Genomic DNA, 24226 nt, shown 5'->3' on the forward strand with positions numbered 1-24226 from the left:
AAGCATGGTACACCTTTTCTGTCTAGGCATTTACATGGAGAACAGCACTGCAGTATCTATAGTCATAATAGCCATTAGTAGGTTTTATGTGTGATTTTCTCTATGAAGAAGTGGAAATAGGGTTCAGGAGAAGTTATAAATCAGGTATATAGGGGAGTCCAGAATTGAAAACAGATCTGCTAAATCCTCACCAGATACTCTTCTGACCATCTTTATAAAGAAATAATTACAGATGTCTTGTAAAAGGAAAGACTTGTGATTTTGACTGTATTTAGGACTGTACAGGTATGTTTATGCTTCTTCCCATGTATCCCTCTATACTGAACTCTGGTCTTCAATGGAAGTGGCACCCATGGTCTCATCTATGCAGTGCAAGCCGCTGACAGTGTCTGGAAGCACACAGGTATGGGTTTAGGAATCCAGGCTTCAGTGTCTGTTTTTTACAAGTCTGGGACTGAAATTCTGTAAAATAGAAGGCAACATTTCCATACAGAATGGGTAATGGATAATATTTTTCACTGCAAATAAGTGGTGCCTAATGTGAGTACAGTCCACAGACCATGCCCCAAAACATCTCAGAGATGAACTGTACTGTCCGAAGGTGTTAAATCTGAACTCTAGCAAAAGTAATTTTAAAAAATGATCCTTCATTAAGTTTAATATTAATTTAATTACTTACTTAATCTGGCATGACCATGTGCTTACATTTGCATTGAAAACTTCAGCATAGCATGAAATAAACTGAACATTGAATGACAATAAATAACCTAAAGGATAATGTAGTGATTGTTTAACTCATTTTCAAATTAACTCAGCGCAGTCCTGCATTCTTGATTTATCACTGTCTCCAGTCTACCATATGGTAGGACTGTGGGACGAGAATTGTTTCAGAGAAGATGGTCCAGATCTGCTGAACTACATGCCAGTTCACATGCTATGAGCTAGAAATTTCTGCCACACAACTTCCATCTCATTTTTCCAATTCACCACCCTGTGCTCTTCCATTTCCTATGGTTTCATTTCTCCCTTGCCTCCATTCCCTCCCCAGCTCTGTGCTTTCTGTCTTGCTGCCCCCTAGAATCACTGGTGCATACTCATCCAAGAAGGAGCCTCTTCTCCTCCATGTCCCTCTGCAGGGGACCTTCTGCCTTCTCCTGTGTTTTGTAGCTTCTCACCCTTTCTGACACTAAGTTCTCTTTTCTATGTCTTGTTCCTCATTTGTTTGTCTTCATATTCAGATCACAGTCTTCTCAGTGCCACGAAAACACATTTCTACTCCATAAGTTGGTATGGAAATTTACAGGGCTATATAAATATGCAGTAATCAATAATCCTAATGATATCACATTAAAATTCAAGCCTGCACCCTTAGCAGCTACTGTAAGAGATAGAATTTACAGAGGTTACAAGCACAGAATTTTGCTGAAACTTGGTAAGGGGATTAACTTAAAGAATCCTTTGTTGGGAAGTTACTAAGTATTTCCTGTGCTTAGATGCTACCATCTGGCATATAGTTAACTGGAATTGCTTTTAAAAGCTGTGGTCTGATCTAAAAATCAGTCCATCTGAATGGGGTGGGATTTAGGTGCCTAAGCACAGGCATACAATACCATTTTAGATGGTCTAGGATATGCCACCCAACCATGTCCTAAGTGACTGCCCTATGTAGATGTCACATCTAAAACAACACTCCCCATCTATGTTTAGTGAATCAAGTTTCATGCTTGTACCTTGAGCTCAGCAGCCCTGATCTTTGAATTGAAATGCAAAACTCTAAAACAATCTAAGAATGGCCTCGAACTCTGCGTCACATCAGGGTAAAGAACAGGAAGAAAGATTCCTTTGATGTTGAATTTGCAGTCAGTTTTCTATCCCTTTAACCTTGGAAGTATAAAATTGCCGAAGAAAAGCAGAATGGAAGTGAGTTAAAGGTTATAAATACCTGGTGTCAGGAGTATAACAGAGGTGACAATCAAGGAGCAGATAACGAGAATAACAAGTAAGGCAATTGCAATTCCTTTCCAGTTTCTTTGAGGAGGATTACTCCCCACCAGCTCCTAGAAACATCAAAGGAAAATGAGAATTTAGAAAAGGCACTCCGACAAGGAAACAAACAGCAGAATCCTAACAGCATCTTGTGTCTACAGAACCACACCACGCACTCTGTGACTGTGGTGGGTGAAGCCTGTAAGCCAAATACAATTCATGCTGTTATAATAAGTTGTGGTATTAACTGAATCCATCCTGAGTCATATTGTAAAATGAATAAATGCAAAGCACCTGTAGGATGCTTGGTAATGAAACCCACACTCACCATTGCCTCCTCACACATGGGTACAAGCTGCCCACACCAGCACTCAGCCAATCTCACCCATCTAAAGCCAATTTCCTACCAAGCCTCATTAAGCCTGGGAATAAAGAACCTCACAGTAACTTTCAAGAGACTTTTATAATAAGTTGCCAGAGAAGAATACAGGAAGATAAATAATTCACAGGGGCATGTATGGGGATAAAAATCAATAAAGATACCCCCATGGTGAACTTTTCTGCCTTCCCAGAAAACATCACATCTCTCAGGCCACCCCGCAGAGTTGGTAAGTCTAAGTACATGAAGACAGGCTTCATGTCTAGCATATACATTAAATTTAATCACGTCCCTAAAAATTTAGAATAAAAGCTCCATCACTATTCACTGATTAGCTTTGACGCTGTGGTTGTACCATATGTTCTGTCTACAATGTATACAGCACCCCTGCTCTCGAGACTGAGGTTTTTATGAAGTGCTGTGTTCACATTCACAAGATCTTAAATATTTATTGCACTTTATCCCTTTCAAGCTTTTTTGCTGTATTCCCCTTAGCATTGTGCATTAAATGTGATTTCATGCACACATTGAATCATCCCCAGGAACTATATGAAATATCAGTGCACTCCACTTTGCTGGAAAGCTGAATTCACTCAAGGGACCTTGCCTCGCAGCCAGAACAACTCTGGATGCTCCTCCTCCTTGTCAAGCTCTCCAGTTTAGAATTTTTGCCTCATTTCCTTTATCTGGGAGATGGTAGGACTTAACAGTTCTTTAAAAGATTCTTCTTCTCTTTTTTTAATATTCTCAGGAAAACAAAAAGGTCTATAAAAGACTAAGCACTTCTGTAATTCAGAGTGTTTCTCTTCCTATAACTTTTTCTTAGACACAGCAACATAACCTGAACAGGGAGCTCAGGCAAACCTCACACTTTTGATTTCAGAAAATACTGAAAATATTTTTCAACTTGCCCATATCAAGAATCCAAATAGTATGTTGAGATTTGTTTCATATGTATTTGGGGATCTATCCATAAGAAAGGCTATAAATCTGTAATGGAAAGCCAGGTCTGAGGCATTAAACACCTGAGGGTAGCATCTGTATTTTATTATTTATTCTAGTTCTGGAAAAGACACAGTGGTTCTCTTCCTTCTGGCAAAGAGGGGTAGAGGTTAGCACCTCCTCCACTCCTTGCCTTCCCCTCATTTGCACTTGGCTTTCTATTTAAAATGAAAAATAATTTGAAGGAACAAATTTATAGTTATTATTCTTACTGGAGAAAAGTCTGAAAAGTAGGTCAGGAGCCTTGAGAAATGGAATTTTGCCAACAAGCAAACAGAAAGCATATAAATATTTGCATTTTTATAGAGTTTTCACCCCAAGCACAAATACAAATATTAATTAATTAAGTCTTCTAAAACCTTTTTCTTAGGAAACTGTTATGGTCTCCATTTTCAGTGATGCAAATAGGCTCAACAGAGGGCCTGTAATTTTCCTGGGGTCACATACAACTCAAGAAATAAAGCCAGGAAAAGAATCCAGGTCTTCCTAGTAAATGCTTCCTTCCACAGCAGGGCACAGTGGGACCTAAAGGGATGACAGGAGAATTGGGGAGAAGCAGCTGAGGTACCACGGTGTTTCTACCCAGTCAAGCCCTAAGAGTATCTGAAGGATACAGGTAAGACAGAGGCAGCACTATAGGACGGGTGGCAACAGGCATATTCCTGAAAATAATCTAAGAACCTTCCCTCCAGAAGAAGTTTTAAAATTGAAAAAAAAGTTCACAGACTTGAATCAAATCTACAAACCCAGATGTAGTTCAAAAGCATAAAGAAACCTTGCATTAAGTAGGGTTTTATGGCAGAACTCCACACACATGCTTAAGCTTTCAGGATATCAATACTTCCACTGAATCCATTATCACATCATAATCCCATTTGTTCTTCAGTCGTCCAATCAATATTTCAGCAAAATCACAACAAATAAGACCAGGGATTTCTAGTCCATCAAGAGGAGGAAAACTGTTCATGAACAAACTTTGGGGTTCAACACACTGCAAGGAAGCAGAAAAGCAAGTTTTCACTTTATTTTCAAAATTCCATCTGGAAATTCCCCCTTGTAAAAAGCAAGAAGAGATAAACAACATTTCAAAGAAAGGTAAACAGTGTTATTCAGCACAGGCTTGGAAAGCAGCTTTTCTGTTCTTCTCCATCATTTGAAGTCTCTTTTGATAGAATCACTTACAGTAAATTTACTGCACACACATTGTACCATACACATGTGAGCAAAGCTGTCTTAGGTCTCTCCTTTCTGTATTTCTGTTAATTCCAAACAGATGTGGCTGTGTCACTGTGACCAGCTTTTGCTTCCAGGAGATGCCGGCCTCACCACTGGTCCATGACACCCCATGCCCTTGGCAGCAAACTCCCAACACTTCAACAGGCGTCCCCATGAGTGGACATCAGCTGCCTGTTCACATCGTTCAGGAAAACCTCTGTGCCTGGGACCCAAGCCAGGAAGGTGTTTAATTAAGCCTTAGGGAGGTACAGATCCAAGCACATAAACAATGTTCTTGAAGTGGCATCTCAAAGGGTTTGTTTCCAACATGCAACACAAAGCTATAATTTGCCCATTCCTGAAAGATCCTACCTCGCAGGTGTAAAGACAGAGATTTAAACTGATCAGCAAGCAGATATCCTTCACAAACCATAGCTGTTAATCTTAAAGATATCTCTTTGCTTTTAATACTGAAATATGAGCATATCACACAAATGGAAATAAACCAAGCACACACAATTTCTGCTCTGACAAAATGATTCTACTCAAAATTGTATAAAAGAGAACATTAAAACAAAGTTACTCATTGGTAGGAGTCACCTGCTCTCTTATTCTCCTGAAGAACTAACACAACTCCTGCACGACCTCTGCAAGCAAGCTAGAAAACTTCAGCCTGTTTTTTGTCCTTTTTTCTTTTTCTGCTTGTTTTCCATGCCCTTCTTTCTCTTACATAAAACCTTAATTGTTTTCGGATTAGGAGAGTAAAACAGATGTTACCACAGGTTTTAACATAAGCACACTTCATTGATGCTGTATATTAAAAACCGTAAATGTTATCACTTTCATCTTCATTTATGATTGAAAAATAATGCTACCCAACTGTGAAGTTGACTTTGAAGCCATAAATCCAGACATCTACAGTATTTTAAGACTCTAACATACAGAAATGTGATAACATATTTTCTTGCCTCTAGAAGAGTCACTGTAGTGACATGTTACGGATGAAGGCTGGATGTGCTCCAACCCAAGATGCTGTCAACAAAATTATTTCTGGCATGTTTACTTGAAACCTGCCAAAAGTCTGCCAGCACGGTGGCCATACGACAATAAGCTTCTTAAAACAAAGACTCACCAGACGCAACTTTTTTTCTTTTTTTTTTAATAGCCACATCCAGATTGCTAAATTAAAAAAGGATGATATAGACATCACTTGTCGAGTGTTGGTATTATTTAATAAAAGCTATACATCCTGGACCAAAATTTCTGAAGGATCAATAGTGGGATGGTCATGGTGGGCCTTATAGTTGTTTTCAACACAGACTTGCAACTTTTGTGCAATAACAATGAAACCCAGTTGTGTTATACTGGATCATATATGTTCCAGATAGATGTGCTGGATGTGAGGGTCTTTGTTTAAGCAAGTGGCACTGGGCCATGGCTGCAGATAGAAGACTGAGCTCTCCTCTCAGTTACATAAGTGTAATATTTTTTAAAAAAAAGGTATGAAACAAAAGCACGTGCAAGATGTTTTATTGGCTTCAGGGGTGGTAGGATGGGGTTTACAGCAGTGGTTTTGTATGGTTTCCATACTTGCCACTCTTGCAAGCTCTGCTTCTTGCTTTTTTTCAATTTGTTTCTAAATTTTAACTAAGTAGCCTGAAATGCTCAAACATAGTCACAAAGACAATAAACAAAAAAGTCTTCCAGTAAGCTTGTCAACACACAGTTACTTTCAACTCATGCTACCTTGTTCTAAATTAAGCCTTTTGCCTGACAACATAACAGCGAGTGCAATCTCTGGCAAGTCAGCTCACCAATTCCAGTACATGATGCAGAATAAAACCTTTGCTGAAAAATTAAGGTGCAGGAACACTGCTGTCCATGGCAAAAACTCCTATGATGTTCAATGGAAAAACAATCTTGCTATTAATTAGTTCTTTACAATGCAAAATTGCTGCAGATTACAGCTGCTAAACAGTACAACAAATGAGATAAAGAGTGGGTCACCCATATGGTTAGATTATTAACTTTGTGTTACAGAAAAGAAATATTACTTGCAATGATAATGGCAATAAACTAGATGCATTGCCGTGGTTACAGCAGGTTGTTTGCTGAGACCTCTGGTTCTATTACTGGTCGATACTGCCTTACTGTCGCATCGCATTCCTCTGTCTGCCTGGATCTTCTGCCGCTCTCCTGCATTACATTTAGGATGGAGGTTCTTCATGGGCAGGAATCATTTTTGGTACCCTGCATGTCACAATGGAAACCTCAATCACTATAGAACTTAAGCAGTATCATAATATGGATAAACAACAATAAGCATGTAACTGCATCTTTCTCATCTCTGAATTCAAGCTGAGTTACTTTTGTTTGGGGCTTTTTATTTTCTTCCCTTTCCTTTCCTTCTCTTCCCTTCACTCCTGCTGCTGCAAACCACCCGGAGCTGAAGTATGATGCTGAATAGCAATCAGTTTGTAGACAGACTCAGAGAGCCTAAGCCTGAGGCTACAGAAAGCTCAGTTGTTCAGATGCTAAAGGTGACACTTTACAGTGAGAGGAATAAAAACTTGGTATGCTTTTACAAATTAAGCATGGCATGTATGTGGGCTTTCCTGCAACAGAAAGATTCAGAGGGATAAAACCATCCTGCCTTTTGTGGTGATGAAAGACAACTATGTTTTTCTTCATCTTCTGTTGATAATAAATGTTTTTACTGATATGGAGAAATGACTTATTAACAGTAAACATTTTTTCTGTCTACTCCCCAGCACGATGAGAAAAATCTTTTAGCCTGAACATAATACAACACATTATCCTGCCCAAAATTTCTGGGAGGATCTTTTACAAATACCCTAAAGCCACTCCATTTGGCCCTGTGGCTCCATCTCCTCTCACCATCTTCTGCAAAGTGAGCATATGCAACTGCTTTGAGGTTGGGCATTAATGGAGTGTTTGAGAGTGAGTGAGGAAAAGGTTGTATCCAAAACACTCAGCTCTTTGTAAAAATAAACCTTGCATGTTTTATGCCTTGATGGAGCTTTCAGTCTTACATGATTCTGTTACAAAGCCAACAGGAGAAAATGAATGCCACCTGCACCTTATGCCTAACTGTTAGTTCTAGCAGATGATGGGTCTTTCACAGTTTTAGAGCAGAAGGCACCATATCCTCATCTAGCATTGACTGACACAGATCATTGGCTCCACTGGAGCAAAGCCAGTCTGTGTCAGCTACAAATGAAAGCCAGTGCTACTTCTAAATTAAAAAAATATACGTAAAAAGATCTAAATACAGTAATATCTGTGATTTCTAGCTGTGCTCTATTGCAGAAATGGATATTTAATAACTTCACATCATTTTTATGAGCATTATGATGAAACTGTTTTGGATTTCCTCCAGATCTAGCAGCACTAAAAGATTAATTTAGCATCTCTATATTTTGAACTGGCACCTCAGGTGACTTTTGTACCCGAATATAGAAACCCCACTGCAACATGCCACTTTAAGCATTCCCAAATTATTCCTAGTAGTTAGGGATAGAGTAATGATGCGGACTTTCCAAAACAAATTAGAAATTGGGAATGTGAACTTTGAAGTTCTGCCAGAAACCTGTTCTTAAGGTGACAAAAATTCAAGCTGAGAACACCAGCTGGACCTGTTGCACTAAAGGTGTCTCCATCCAAGGTCATAGTCATCTTGTGATTCATGGCCAGGAGAAAGGAGATGGCAATATTGTACATGTGTACACAACACAACATATGTGATTAGAGATACTTTTAGCCAAGAACTGTGATGGTCTTGATTTAATGTCATCTTATTAATCCTCTTCACATTTCCACCATCCGTTTGGTTCGTTCATGCTGTAACCGAGATGTTTTTATAGCACCTGGCGCAATGGGACTGTGAATCCTCACAGGGGCCCTTAGCTGCTACTGTAATTCAAGTCATAATTAAAGATCCATTCCCAATAGTGACAGAGCCCATAAAATCAACAGCATTTCTTTGATTTTATTTCAGTGTTTGATATAAGCACACACATTCATCCACTAAAAGAGAACCAAATCATCTCCTCGGGTGAAATATCTGCCATGGCAGCAGTAAAACTTGGTTTGACGCTCAGAATTTTACTCCATGAGTCTGTGTTATCATCAGATCCATGAAAAGTCTTGGCAAGCCCAAATGCCACAGATTATATCACTGATCCCAGGACCCTTCTATGCCACAGCACTTGCTTAGCACCAGTTTTTCCACGATAACGCTCTGCCAGCCTGGCTCCCTCCAAACTGAGACACAACACACACACAAGACTTGAAACAGCTCATACCCATGCAGAAAGTATCTGCAAAAGGGGATGTTGCCAAAGCATACCAGGATGACATCTCTCTATTTCTTGGTGAATTATGATCTCAAGAAATGGAAAAAGAAGTTTATCTTCGAGATTTGAGAGCCTGGAGAAAACACCTCTCAGCTTTGTCACCTCCACCAATTTCAACAAAATGCCATTCTGCTTACATTTGTAAAAAAGCAATTACAATTTTTAGAAAAACTATATTTCAGAAAAAAAAAAAAAAATCATTCAATTTATGGCTGAAAACCAAGGAAGAATTTGTGATAAGGGAAGTAGTCAGGTGTTTAATCTCCCTGGGTAGAAAGGCAGCATTAGAAATTCTGTCTAATATTCTATTTTACTAACTTCTAGGCACTATTTTCCCCCCTCTAATCTAGTTTGTAAATAATTTGTTTCTAAATGGTCCAGGAAAGAAAACACAAGGTGAACAAAATCTAATTCCTAAATAATTTGTTTGGGAACAACGTGAGAAATAGCCAAGTTTTGAGGTCGTTGTGCTGCAGAGACAGTGGGAAGAGGAATACAGAAACAGTGTGTACAGCAGGGGGGAAGAAAACAGGTTTAGCAATTTCATTTTGTACTCTCCTGAGGTGTCCATCAAACTGAGGATGCAGAAATTGCACTGCGTGCTAAGAAAGTAAAAATTACCTTGCCAGGTTACTTGCAAACACTTCTGTGATACAATAATTATACTAATTCATGTGTGAATTAAAGCAACTGGGGCCTAGGGGAGGATTGCTCCTCCATTGGTCAACATAACTCATTAACACGCAGCAAAGTTTTGTGCACGTATGGGGAAATAAGAAAACAGAAAGAAAGAGAAAAGCACCCTCAGTCCAACCTACCATGCCAGCCACCATCTAAAATGAGTATCTGAAATTCATCAGCTGCTTTTTGTTCAAAATATGTTTCGATCATTATCACTTCTTACAGCACAATGGAATTGCAGATGAGGTCCCTGGCTGGCATGAGGGCTGTGAGGTGACAGTTGCTCCAGGTCCTATGGCCATGGGAAAAGTTGGGTAAACCAGGTCAGAGAGAGGACCGATCCCTCGAGTCCTGGAGTTACACGGGGAAGAGAGGGACACAGACAGAGGATGGCATGGGAAGGCACTGCAGGGAGAAGGAGGCTTTTTGGGGGGAGATAACATTTGATCATTGCCCATAATAATGGCATTTCTAAAGCAATTAAAATCACCTGAACCTCCATTATGGGGCACAACATAAAATTCTTTTATAAAGAAAAATATCCGAACTAACAAGCATGTGATGATAAAATCTGTTTTGTGTGCTTACTAAAACACTCCCTGAATTCAAAAAACAAAACAAAAACAAACAAAACCCCCAAAAGAAAGAAACAACCTAACTAACCCCAAACAGTGAAAATCACATATTTCTGTTCTCCATGTGTTTTATGTAAAAGTTGAGCTCAGCAGTAAAAAAGAAGTCCCTCAATCCCCAGCAGGATCTCACAAGAGCAAAATGTTTCTCCCCATTTCAAGACAGAACCCACCCTCAGAGAGGTCAATAACAACATTTTTAATAGTATGCCTGAGTCGCTTAATCTTTTCCAGATAACATAAATAAATCACATTATGGTGCTGGATTTCTCAAGCATATGAGTATCCTATTAAAGTCAAAGTATAGTGTAGGAGGTGAGAAAAATGTAAACTCCAGAGTTATTCTGAATGCTAAAATTCACGTTTTATTTTTATACATCTTTTACACAACTTTTATTTAAAACACCAATCATTTACTGTTTTTAAAAATACTAGTTTTTTGATGTATAGATGTTTCAAAGACAACACTATTGCATTATTCATTACTGTAGAAATATTTATATTAAAATGCTAATGTATTTTAATTCTACCTTTAAGAGAATCTTAATTTTCTGTTGTTTCTAGGATCAAAGGCCAAAACACTCAAGTTATTTGATGTGTGGGTCTCTAATGCTGTGTTTCCATCTGTAGTACGTAGCTACGATTTTAATGGAAAACTACAGAAGGAATATTCTCCTTCGATACAAATTTTAACAATGCTGAACAATGAAAAAATAATGTGTAAGTGTGGATTTGTACTTTACACAATGTTTTTAAATGAAAAGTCAGTAGCAGTTCTTTGAGTAGGACACGGAATTGAAGCTTTTTTCTCCCAGCTAAGTTCCCCTGTACACCCAAGATATTTTTGTTTAGCCTCCTCTTCTTCTCATCTCCTGAATTTTTCATTCCCAGTTTTGCGAGTAAATACAAAGAGCAAATTAAGTAACCCAGCATCTCTTTTCTTGTCCCAAGGGCACTTGGCAGAGCACACCTCTCACCCACAACAGCCAAACCCTCTTACCCTGCAGTGCAGCACAACTGTATCACAACTTCTTTCCCAAAACAATCACTGGCCCACTTTGCACCCCAGGTTTTCTGTGGCAGCCCTGGGACAGTCCTGCTGGTAATGGGTCAAAACCACGCCTGGGAGCATGGTCACAAATGACGCCAGCGATCACCTGTGCTTGGTCCCCAGCACCCCTCCAGGTTCCTTCACCGTATAAGCGCAGCCCTAAACTGCACCTGAATCTCATATCCTAAACCTAAGCTACAGTCCACAATTCACCTCCAGTTCTACAGTTCTTACTCCTAAGGAAAAGTTGTTTGCTTGTGCTCATACCGTTACTCACACAGAAGTAAGGAGCAAGGGAGATAATAGTGAAAGGATCAGAGTCCACAGATCGTGAGACTGTCCTCAGAACATCCGGGAGATCTCTCAGGTCTCCTCAAGGGATTTGCTTAGGCTTTTCACAGGTACTCTTGAACCAGAAACCACTTCATGACTACCCTGATTTGAAGCTTTTTAAAAAAGTCTTAATTTTGCCCAGCCTTTGTCCAGCTCCAGCTTAGGAAAACCGTAGTGTGAAGAATTACAGTTCTTTGAAGGGTACTCGAGCTTTTGGCATGAGGTGCCACAGGCTGGCTCATCAGCAAGTGCTGCTGTCAGGCAAAGTGATTCCAGGGTCTCCAAAGGTTTACGAGTCTTATGCTTGGCCTGTTTTAATTGATTTCTATTTTTACTAGGGTTCTCACAGCACATTACAAATAGCTTTGCAAAGTCATTTATTTTCATTTTCAAAACTTACTGGGCAGCAGTAAACACAACCAGCAAACAGTAATTTTTCCTCAGGAAAGCAAGATGCCAAATTTCTTTCCCATACTGAGCTGTGTTAACTATGGCACAACACCATGGGAGCATGACTACTTCCATTGAAAGAACAATTTTCCTTCTCATTTTTCATTTGAGAGAAATATCTTCAATTCAATACAATCCTGAGACTCAGTAAGTGAATTAAAGAATGTTATATCCACATTCCCACTCAAAAAAAAAGGCAAAACTGACAGACACATGAATTGCTATTTTTTTGATCCCAGAACATCTATTTCATGGGGGTCACTGCCACTCAGCAGCAAAGCCACTTCATTATCACAATCATTTTTAATCTCCCTGCACAATTCATGTTAGCATTTTAACAGCACTGACAAAAGCACCTCTTCTCCTGAATCATGCTGCTGGTTTATCTGTCTACTTTTCACTGGTTTCAAGCTGTAAAATTTCCTCTGTAATCAAAATTCTCCTTTTAATTTTGTGACTCTCTCACTTCTGACGTCAAAAGTGAGAGAGTGTGGGTTGGAAAGGTCTCCTTTGTATTTGAAACTGAAGTTAAATGTAGGGATAACATATTGATTTAAACGTGCTGTAGGATTTGGAAAGAGAAAAATCACCCAAGCAGACATGATGACTTCTGTGTGGCAACTTCATTGCATTCCACGAAACAATGCTCCAGAGATAGGAAGCAAAAATACAAGTATACAAGAAAGGAGTTTCTTCCCTGCGCCTCAGGAACCCGTTATTCTCTCAAGAAGCAGGGTTTTGCTTCTGAAATTAAGTGGCCTTAACAGACTGAGCAGGGGCAGACATGCCTACATTTCCTTACAGTGCTCAGCAGAGCTTCAGATCAACTCCAGATCTAAACACACCTAAAAACGTTCCTTATCTTCATCTCCCTGTCCAACTCATCCACTTTGCGAGACATCCTAAACCCACGTGATGCTGAAACAAACCTTCCAATACAGACTTCCTTATTGAGTACTCCATCTAGCCCTCTCATGTGGTGCTGCAAACACCACATTGTACCATGCACAGGCCAATGTTCTCAGAGGTGTTCAGATCCTTAATTCCCTGTGTCTGCAGCAGGGGTCAGGCACAGAAACACTCCTGAGGACCTGGGCCCTGGTACCTCTGTTCTGTGTATGTCAATTCAAACATAAAACCCTTCCATAACTAATAAAACAGTTCAGAAGTGATCAGATACACAGCAGGGAGAGAAGGCAAATGGTGGGTTCTGCGATACTGATATTTTTAAAGAGAGAGAAGAGCATTAGCAAACCCAGGATTTCACTTACCATGTGAAAAATCTGTCCAGAGCAGAATGGGAACTCTATCAATTAATATAATCTACAGATGTGTCTCTCCAATAAGCAGAGTTACAGGGATCATTTTTCTTTGACACACACCACCAGGGAATGAAAAGGTTAATGTAGTGTATGTGAGAGCATTTTTAAAAATCAATTTAAGGGAATTTTCTCTGCTGTAAATGAGGCGATGGCACCAGGGAAAACCACCAGACTGAAATTAAGAAAAAGAAACAAAATAATTCAATTTAAAACTACATTGTGATTATATTGTTCATTAGTGCACACCCAAAAATCAGCATCATGCATTTGATTTTTACCTTCTTTGATTACAAAAAGGCTACTATCAGTGAAAGATAATGCCAAATCATAATTAGAAGCAAGACTCTCCCTCCTAAGAGCCCGCACAGCTCAACATTTTATGTAATGCAATATAAAGTCATTTTGTTTAGAAATCCCATTTGTCAACTCTCCTCACATTCACGAGGTTATGATCTCTCTACTTCCGGTCACATATACTTCTGTATACTCAGAAAAAACAGGGTTTGGCTTCTGAACTCCAGTCTTCCCATTCAGCAAGACCTTACAGTGGCTGAGCTGCAGCTAAAGACATGAAGAAATTTAAGGGCAAAAATGATGAAGCTATTTGACTCGTGGTATCTTTACAGAAGATCTGAACCAAAGTTTCCAGGTTTCCACTAATATTAACTGACAGTAAAATAAACCTCAGCTGAATTCCTGTTTTTTCAACAGGGCTAAAACAGTTCCCATAATTTGATGGCACTGTCACAGGATCTCAATTCCCCATTGTCTAACTTGCAAACTATGGACTCCTCTCCCTGTCACAATTATATGTAGGGTATCTTCCAGCAGTACAGTGACATTCACACTCAAAGCTATGATAAGAACATGTCCTTGAGGTGACACAGCTCCACACAATGTTTCCAAAAACTATCACCAGTCATAGTTCTTGTGCTTTTCTCAAGTGACATTTGCTGTCACCAAACTCAGGAGCTGAAAGGTGGCGCTGAGGACAGCAAGATTTTATGACATGTTCCACGTCAATGAAGTGAAGAAAGAATATGACACAACTGATCCGTGCTCATACACTGGCTGCTGTACTGGTTGCCAAAAGATATCAGCAGCACAATGAAGGGACAGACAGGTCGTATGGGCTACTCAAGATAAATCAGCTGCATTATTTTCCTTCCACTTCATTGACAGAAATACCTGTGTCATTCCCCTTGTGTGTTCAAAAACCTTCCATCTGGTCCATCACTGAAACCTCCCTCTATAGAGAGCAGATAATCACACATGTAAAGAATCTCAGTTATTTAACAACGACAGATGAATCTTCAACCACTGTCAAATGCTGTCTTAAGCAAGAGAGGCCAAGGATCTCCTGCTCTTGCCATTTTTCTCTCCTGCAGTGTCCCCCACATTGCTGATCATTTCCCACACTGCCCTGTCTGTCCCTTCATGGTATTGTGGTATTTTTTGTCTCTCTTTCCAGAAATTCTTCACCTGTTGGTAATGTCAAGAGTATGTGATTATATATTACTACAGTCTTTTATATCTGATTAGGCTGCTATAGACCATTTACTCCCTCCTCTTACAGCTGGTTTGAGCTATTAATGAAGGGAGTCTCAAGTGTTAATCTTTCAGCTGCCAAGATAAAACACAATCTCAAAGTCTATCACTTCACCTAAAAATGGAAAACAAACAAGCAAGCCATGGTGACTGCAGTCATTTTTGTCACATTAATTTGGACAAGGGGAAAGAGGGAGGTAGGATAAAAACAAACAAACAAACAAATAACAAAACAAAAACAATTAGACTTGCACAGATTCATTCACTGCATTATATTGCTACAGTAGAGAAGTATATATGTAGATATATGTACACACATGCTCTCCTCTCTCCTCTTTTTTTCTTTCAACTTCTTGGCATGAGAAAGCAGAGGCTCACCCACTACACACATACCTACTTAGCTCTGTATGACAAGTCAGGGCTTTTTTCTTTTTATCCATTAGTTTTCACCTCATTTGAAATATGAAAAAAACTGTCCTTTTGTAAGCTGAGTGGAGTTGGACTTTGGCTCCTCTGAGGAAAAACATCACAAGTCAGTAGCTGCAGCGCCTTCCCCATTGCCAGGACCAAGCAACGGCAGTGAACCGCAGCAGTGTTTCATCATTTCAGTTGATCCACAACCCATATGGTGAGCGACTATGACTGTATTGAATAATCAATGAAAAACATGTCTGATCAAAAGTTCAAAAGAATGAGAGGAATTGCAGAACTAAAAGCTAGTGTGGGCTGGTGGTTTCTTTTGTGTTATTTTTTTAGTGGGTTTTTTTGGTTGGTTTGTTGGGGGTTTTTGTTTCTGTTCTTTTTGTGTTGTTGTTTTGGTTTGGATTTTATTCAATTTTTTTGTTGGGTGGTCATTGTTTTTTGGGCAAACCCCATTGCCATGTGTGTTTCCAGGAACACGGTGGCTGTTGGTGTGATATATCTGCCCTATGTCTCCAGTAGCTCACTAGGACACTTTGCACAATGCTGTATTTGAAACATGGATCTCAGTGCTGCAATACCTGCCCGAGAAGCTGGGATAGATGCTGAGGCAGTCAGCCTGGGTTAAACATCAGGCTAATGCAGCTCTTGGGATCCCAGCAAGATTATTTAAAGCTGGGACTTGGGACAGTGACCACAAAGGAGACATGTTCTCATTTACTTTTTAGTAGGAGGACAGAGGAGGAAAAAAAATGTGTATTTTATGACCTCTTGTTGTTAACAAGAAATATGCTAAGACCATGCCTGGGTACCCAACCCTTTTTTGCAGTCTTGGAATAGAAAAGCATTGCTTTTTTGTACATAGTATTTTGCCTTTGCAAAGTATCGCTATCATAGCTTTATCATGTAAAATAAAAAAGTCATATTATTTTCAGAAAACCTCACAGCAAACTAATGGGGCTCTACAAACCTCATATTACTCTTTTTTCATTTTCTTGGCAAGAATTTAACAACAAAAAAATCAGAATCTAGTTCATTCTCTTACATAAACCTCTGTGAAGGACTCTTAAAATTCATATCAACAGTATCGCATTCCCACTTTTTCCCTTATTTTCCATTTGCTTAATGGCTTCATCACTATTTATTTGTGATTTTGGTATTTTATTCCCCTCCCGAGAGAGATAAAAACTCCCTTGGGTAATAGGACAAAGAGCTGGAATCTGTCTGCTTCTGTTGTGCTTCTGTAAAAAAAACATATTAACAAAAAAATTCCTTTGCAGGGAATAAGCCCAGTTCCAATTTTTTTCCCCTGGGGTCTGGTAAAACGATTCCAGTGATGCCAAGAGTCCAGATGCAAATGCCATGTGTGGAGGTACTTGGTGCGAGCTACTCAGTCACACAACACATCCCCTTTGCAGGCTGAAGACTTGAAGTGTAAAATAATCAATCTTCCAAGGTCCTAACGAGCCCCCGTGTTACAGGCTGTACCACACAGTCAGCTTCTAGAACAACAAGAAATGTCTGGCACAGACAGAAAAGACAGCTAGAGGCTTATATCAAATATCTTTGTGAAATTACAGGAGGTACTTAACCTTTGTCCTATAGCTTTTCATGGGAAATAAGAACATTTGCTATCCAGGCAGGAAGTCATTATCCCCCATAGGAATGAAAGATGGCTTGATATAATCCTGATCCTTTGACAACAAGTCTTCTGAACCCAGACGCCCTCAAAAGACGAGTCTGTGAAACCTCCGTGCTTGGGTTCATGCTGAGCATGGACTTCCCAAGATCCTCCTATATGTTATACAATCCACACTTTACATACCTTTTAATTACAACTTAATTAATTTCCCACTTCTATTAAGTCTTGGCTGAAATGGCTGAAAAAGTTTAATTTCTGCAGGATTTTCCATACCTGTACCGGTTCGGTTTTCAGATTTTGAACTAACCCGTCTCCCCATCAGTTGGTCACTCCATGGTAGAAGTGACTAACCAGGAACAGTGGGAGCCCATGGTATGTATCCAGTTGTTGATCCAGTAATTGACAATTTATTAACCTCACTGAGTAGCGATGTGAACCCCCCAATCTGCATCTTCCAACCTCCTCACCGGTTTGTAGCTTTTGCTGCTGCCATTTTCCCTGTAGTTTTCATTGTGTGAGGAGATGGGACACCCCCACTCCAGGAACAAAGATTTGTGGGAAAAATGGAGGGTTTACTAGGTCATCTATACAAGATGTTTGGGTAATTACACCAAAACCAGGGCTAGCTTTTTAAAAGCCATTTAGATGCCCAACTGCCCTCAGTTTCCCTGTACATGAGACTCCCAAACATTTGTAAAAATTCACACTTCAATTCCTAAGCACCTTTCCATTTCAGATAGCACCGTTTGAGTTCCTCGCTCACATACAGAAAAAAAAATCTTCTCTGAGGTTTTTGAGGCAGTGGAATAACGTTTGAAAGTCAGTGCTATCATGTGAGGGGTTTGCTGGCCAGGGAACAGAGTAAGAGTCCAGTTTCCCTTATTTCTGCCCAGCACGAGATGCCAGAGCTCACCCACAGAACACAAGCCTCCTGGCTCTGCTCTCCCATCCCAGTGATGTCTCCTCTGAAGCCATGGCCAGATACCAAAACATGCTTCTGCGCTGCAGCTGGTCTTGCCTCCATGCCCACAGGCAGCACATCTGTGATGTAAGCAGCATCACTTCAAGTAAGAAAAGTAGGTGATTACAGCTCATCAGCTGTCACCGCGGCAAACAGCCCTTCTTCATTGCCTTGTCAGGACAGGAGCATTTGAACTCGGCTTGAACAACATTGGGTGTGCTATTCATTATCTGCTGTTCAGCACAGGTAGATGTAATGTCCATGTACTTTATTAGCTCCTCTCACACTGCATGAACGGATACCACATAGAGTCCCAGCTTACCACTTTCATTATCAAATATTAAAACATTTGTTGCAGCAGGAAGAAGAATCACACTTCTCTCTGATTGTGCTGAGTGTAGCAGTCACAGCAAACTACCTGAGCATGTTTCATGGAGCCTGATTCAGCAAAGACCACTGCCATGGGTGGACACAGGATCAGCAAGAGGTGGTGATGCTTCGTCTGCCTGATAACTGGGCTCTGCTTGGAATCAGCCTCCGGAAAAATGCTTCCCATGTCCATTAGGGATGACATTTACCTTAGCCCAACATGCATCACCCTCTGTGCACCATTTAAGCTCTGAGCTCAGAGGGATGGTGTGTGGTGTATGAGGATGATACACACAATTCTGCATTGTGTCAGTCATGTGTTCATGCAGGCAGTTTTTATTTTTCTTTTCTCTTATTTTAAAGGAAATGTGGGCAATTAAGAAAAGGAATAGAAAATAAGTCACTTCCAAAAAAAGTAAAACATGAATCTATAATAGTTGCTTTCCTTTTGTCTGTCTATATTTTATTAAGTAACTGCACAGTGTGCCTTGGAGTATTGTTGATTTTTTCATCTAAATATACACTAAACACTGCGTATTATGGGCATCTTCTAAAATCAGTACCTGTGTTTAATACTTGACTAAATCCTTTTGAACCTAATTAAGAAATGCTGTTGTCAGTTAGTGTATGATACTGCACGATGGCTTTTCTGCCTCCTTTCCAACAGGATGTTCTCATCTGCCCACACGGAAAATATTGCCAGGAAAGTGTGATGGTTACCTTGAACTCAGGAAAGCATTTAATGGCATGCCTTTCTGTATTAGGGATGCAGATAGAAGTGTTTGCATACTTAGATATTTTGATTTATGATTTACCAAAGTAAACACTTGTTCTGCAGAGGAAGACCCAAGATACAACGTATCTATAACAAGGGTATCCTTTCCCTGTGCAGAAACTCCTGCACCACATCCCCATAGCACCCAGCCCTCTCTGTGCATGATGCGGAGAGCTGAGACCAACTCATGTGTGTCTGTCTCTAAGTGGATCTGCCCCTTTATCAAGAAAGGGAACTAAATATTGTGGTTGTTTCATATGCTAATGACTCAAGATTATAAATTATATTTGACACAACATATTAAACAGCTCATAAAACTTCATCAATATGGCACAATATATCCCCTGTTTTCTGGCTTTTTAATAATTTTAATAAATCAGATAAAAATGGTGCCACAATGCAATCATTACAAAACAAGATTATCAGGAATGTAAAAAATAGGAAAAACAGTCTGCTACCGCACACCTCAGAAGACAAAACACAAAGAGGTGTTTACAAGGTTGGGCCAGAAAACTGAAACTCTAATTAAATTTTGATGTAATTGATACTGTGGATTTAACCACTCCATTATGCAAGGCAAACCAATGAAATAGTGATATGTTTCCTTGTCTGGTTTAGCCCGCATCTCAAGGGTGCTTATAAATAGTTAAGCAGCTATATCAGAATTCATCAGTTTTTAGAGAAAAATTAAACCTCAACATTGCTATCTATGATATAATGACTTACAAATCAGCCCATAATTAATCTTGATATTAACTGCATACCCTTGTGGTATATGATTTATTATGGGTTATTCATCTAATTTCTTCTGTGGGTATTACTTCATGCACACACAATCTAATAACTTCTGATGCAGTAGCAGGTGCTACTTCATAATAAAGACATTAACACTTTTGCAAAAAATACTTTAATATAAATTGATCATACCCTATTTTCGCTTCTCTAATGAGCTTGATAGCGATTAAAAATTAAGACTGAAATACAGATCTCATACTTCCATCTTCATTCTGACTGACTTTTCATCACTTTTCATGTCGTATTTTCATATTTCATATTTCAAAACCTACAGTTTCACATACCTACAGCCTTCTTACTACTGCAAGACTGTGGTGGTTACTTACTCATCAAAGCAGCTATTGGAGATAAAGTCCCTGAGATAGCCACACAGGTCTCACTTGTCTCTGAGAAGTGTTTCTATACAGAGATAAAAGGGAAAGCCCAGCACACATCAAATAATTTGCAAAATGCTTGGAAATAAATGCAAAACTAAAAGAATTCCTGCAGCAGCCAAGAAATCTACAGGGAAAGAAAATGTAATGACCACAACTGATCACAACTATTCAACTATTCAAAAATAAAATTTCCTATACTAACACCACCACTTTACTCCTCTCTCACATACTGTTCCTCCTCAGACTAATCATTCATTTATAGACTCCCCTAAATTCATTCAGCCGCCCAGTGAGGTAATGGGATGATCGGATAAACTGGCAATTACCAGAGGAAATGTTGCAGTGTCTAAAGAAGACGGCGAAGTTTAGGTTGGTATTGTATGGGGAGAGTGAGTTGTAACAATAGACATATATTCACAAAAAATAAAATAAAATCTACCAATAGTCACTATCATTCTGCTAATAACCAGATTTTCAAATTATCAGCAGTCTTGACAGTGGACGCTAAAAGTTCCCATCAAAACTATGACCTCCCTGTGTTAGAAATCATCCTAAAATTACATGTAAAGAGCTTAATTAAAAGAAGCTGTGTTGACCCTAAAGCCTCTCTTAAGCCAATCACTGCTGACAACCTGAAATGTTTTAACATCATTATTGTACCCCTGGGACAGCCAGCAGCTGAAAACCATGATGTTCTCTGAAATTGTTAAGGTACTTCTCCCAACCCTGGCTGTAAAAAAGGGCTTTCAGAGTCTCCCTCTACATATTAACACGTCAGAGTGTTAATTTGTTAATATGAATCAAATCCATGTGAATTAGCATCCATTTCAAGAAGCTTTACCTTCTGCTACTGAATCCTGTCTCAAAACAATGCCCTGCAGCAGATTCGCACCTAAAACTGCAGTATTTTGGCCACGGTAAAAAGCAACTATGTTCACCCTAAGTTTACTGGTTCAAATAAGATTATTGCATAGATGTGATGGATCTCCTTTGAAACAGGCAATGAGCTACCACATGGATGCAGAAGTTTGCAGCAGTCAGCACACGACCAAAATCCAAGCAGGCAGCATTACCTGCCATAGAGAGGGATGCACGTTGCTTCCCAGCTTAGCAGCATGTGTCCACACACAGAAATCAGACTCTGTGGCCCAAAGTTACTCTTTCAGGTGAAAACCCATCAGCTTCCCAAATTGCTGTAAAGTCATAAGCCAGATCCATGCTAAGATAACAGCTGTTTGCACATGATGCCCTTAGAAAGCAGCTTGCCATGCTGTCACTGCAAATAACAGAAAACTGCTTTAGTTTGGTCTTCCATAAACATTCCCAGCTATGCTTCAGAGTTTAAAGATCTAATCCTGTTGGTAAAATTCAATTAGGCTTCACACACACACACACAAATTAGTCATTAAAGTTTTAGATAAACAGATCTAAGCTAAGAACAAAGCTGCACCACTACTCCAGTGAATTTCAGGATTAAAGAAAATCAATATACTGTGTCATATTCCTGTAAAATATTATCTGCGGTACAGCTTGTTTTCTCATTTGTGCACGAAGCTAAAATTGAAGTCCAGTTTTTAGTGACTGCTATTATGGTGTGAACATTAAATAAAAAAAGAGTAAAAAAAAAAAAAAAATCACCTTCCATACAAACTTATTTCTTTTTACAATAGATGGCCAAGTAATGCCCCAACTTTTTTGAGTGGCTCAGGGGGGCAGAAGCCCTGGGTCTGAACAGCCTCCCAAAGGGAGGCACTTGCCTTTTTTTAGGCATCTGACATAGCAGTGCAATGACAATTTCCACTTACCATCAAATACAAATTAGTCGAGTTATTTCTTCACTTGCTATCTTTACTTTCCTTGTTTTTTGCTTTCACAGATATCTTGGAGGGGGCAGGGGAAACAGAGAGGAAGTTTTGGCCACTAGAGTTTGTAAATGTTCCCCTTACTGGTGGTATCTTATAAACCCCAAGTGCAGAAATGGCACAGTAGTGTTTTGCTCTCTTTTCTGCAGCAGATTCCTGTAAGCCTGTACATGAATAAATATTAGTTTTGTCCCACTGTGCCTACAAGGTGATTTTCAAATTCCTGTGGATTTAATAAAGAACTTAGGTGTTCAGCACTTGCAAAAATACTGCTGTTTAGATAGACACCTTCAGACAGATTGAGGTATTTAACCTGAAGAGTCAACATTTGCAGTTCTCCAGCAGGATTATTTAGGCTTTCAGGGCAAACTTCTACATCGTCAAATGTGCTGCATGTTGCACTGAACTGAATCCTTGCCTTGTCCCTACAGATGTGCCTATACTAAGCAATTAAACATAACCTGGCCCAGGCCGTGGGACTCAGTTGTCCATACCATAGCAACTCCCTGTCACGGCTTTGACTCGTGCCACAAGGAAAACAAATAAACGCCAAAGTTTTGAGTTCAGCCCAGGATCATCAGGTGCCAAACTTGATCTGTACCATAAAAGAGCTGAATGGTACGGAGGTGTCAGAGGATGCCCTGCTGTCACTGAATGGGCCATTAAACATTTTAGTTTATCAGTATAGACATGATGTTTCTGCAAACTCAGGATCAAATCCTCAATGAGCCAGGAAAAAAGGAAGAAGTTATTCTATATTTATGTTGTATTGAATGTTTGCTGTCGTCTCATCCGTTTCTGGGATGCACGCTTTTCCAGAATCAATGTGGACTTTTTTTCACGAACAATCTGATAAATTCCTAAAGAATTGACAAGAAAATCTTGGGGAAAAGAAGAAAAACGAGCCTTTTCCTTCTCAAATGTTTAATAGTCGGAACCTATTAAGAATTGTTGAAGATCTGCCAACATTTCCAATGATTTTCAAAGTCACACCATTTTTACTTGCTCTAGAACTGCTGATATCAGCAAGCATGCCCTTCTAAATAATTTATTGGCATTTCTACATAAATTAGATACTTAAAGGTGAAGATGCCATGAACCTTGTGGAGGCTGAGTGCTCACTACATGGACTATAATCCATCAACCCAACGGACAGATTCAAAACTGGCTTAAACCCCAGCAGGCTCACTGCTTGGAAATAGTTCAAGGACTCCAGAGAGTCACTTGTAGTAAAAGCACATTCTACACAATAATAAATCACCATAAGATAAGGTATAAACCTCAGATAGTTATAAATTGATCATTCAAATCACATGTTAGTTACTGCTCACAAAAATAAGCAACACAAAAAATATGTTATTATAGACAATGTGTTATAAAAGACAGGGCAGTTTCCAAGACAGACTAAACCATATATGTATGTAAAGTTAAAACTCTTCATTAACACACTTCAGTTACACCCATCAGGTTTCAAAGTCATCACAGGTGCTTTTTTTTCCCCCAAAAAACCTATATAATAGCAGATGACCGGTTTGCAGGATTTGCCCAATGAAAAATGTTATACTGGTATTTTACCCTGTAACTACTATACTTCTAAAGACTCCCTGACAGCTAAGAAGGAAACAATCTGAAGACGACAATGAATGATATTTCAAGAAAAAAGTTGAAGATGAGAAGCCTGCAAACAAAAAGTACTGCACTAGCAAGGAGCAGATCAAAATCATAAATGTTTTGAGATAAAAGAGGAAAAAAAATATCTAAGAAGGCTCTTATCCTGGCTAGAGAATCACTGTGACGAAGGCTGTGTGGCTGTTGTTAGGATGGATCCATTGGCTGGATGGATCCCTGAAATACAGTGGTATGAGGGGGGAGAAAAGCCAGAGATGAATGACATGCTACAGGGATGGGAAGATGATAAAAGCAGCATTTTCACAAGAAACCATTAGGAGTGGTGAAGTTGCTACTTGAGACAGAAGTGAATAAGAGAGAAGAAGACCAAAAATGAAAGTAAGCAGGACAATCAGCACCAATATCTCAAGGGATTAACTTA

General features: G+C 39.4%; 1 protein-coding gene across 4 annotated transcripts in view; it reads right to left on the bottom strand.

The window, feature by feature from the left end:
• Positions 1 to 24226, bottom strand: part of DPP6 (dipeptidyl peptidase like 6) — a 563202-nt gene that overhangs the window by 173919 nt on the left and 365057 nt on the right. For all 4 annotated transcript variants that reach the window (XM_065831232.2, XM_071805326.1, XM_065831231.2 and 1 more), the window contains exon 2: positions 1943 to 2057. In XM_065831232.2, the coding sequence (XP_065687304.1) occupies positions 1943 to 2057 (115 nt within the window). The remainder of the gene's footprint in view (positions 1 to 1942; positions 2058 to 24226) is intronic.

The sequence above is a fragment of the Patagioenas fasciata genome, chromosome 2, assembly GCF_037038585.1.
Source record: "Patagioenas fasciata isolate bPatFas1 chromosome 2, bPatFas1.hap1, whole genome shotgun sequence".
NCBI lineage: Eukaryota > Metazoa > Chordata > Aves > Columbiformes > Columbidae > Patagioenas > Patagioenas fasciata.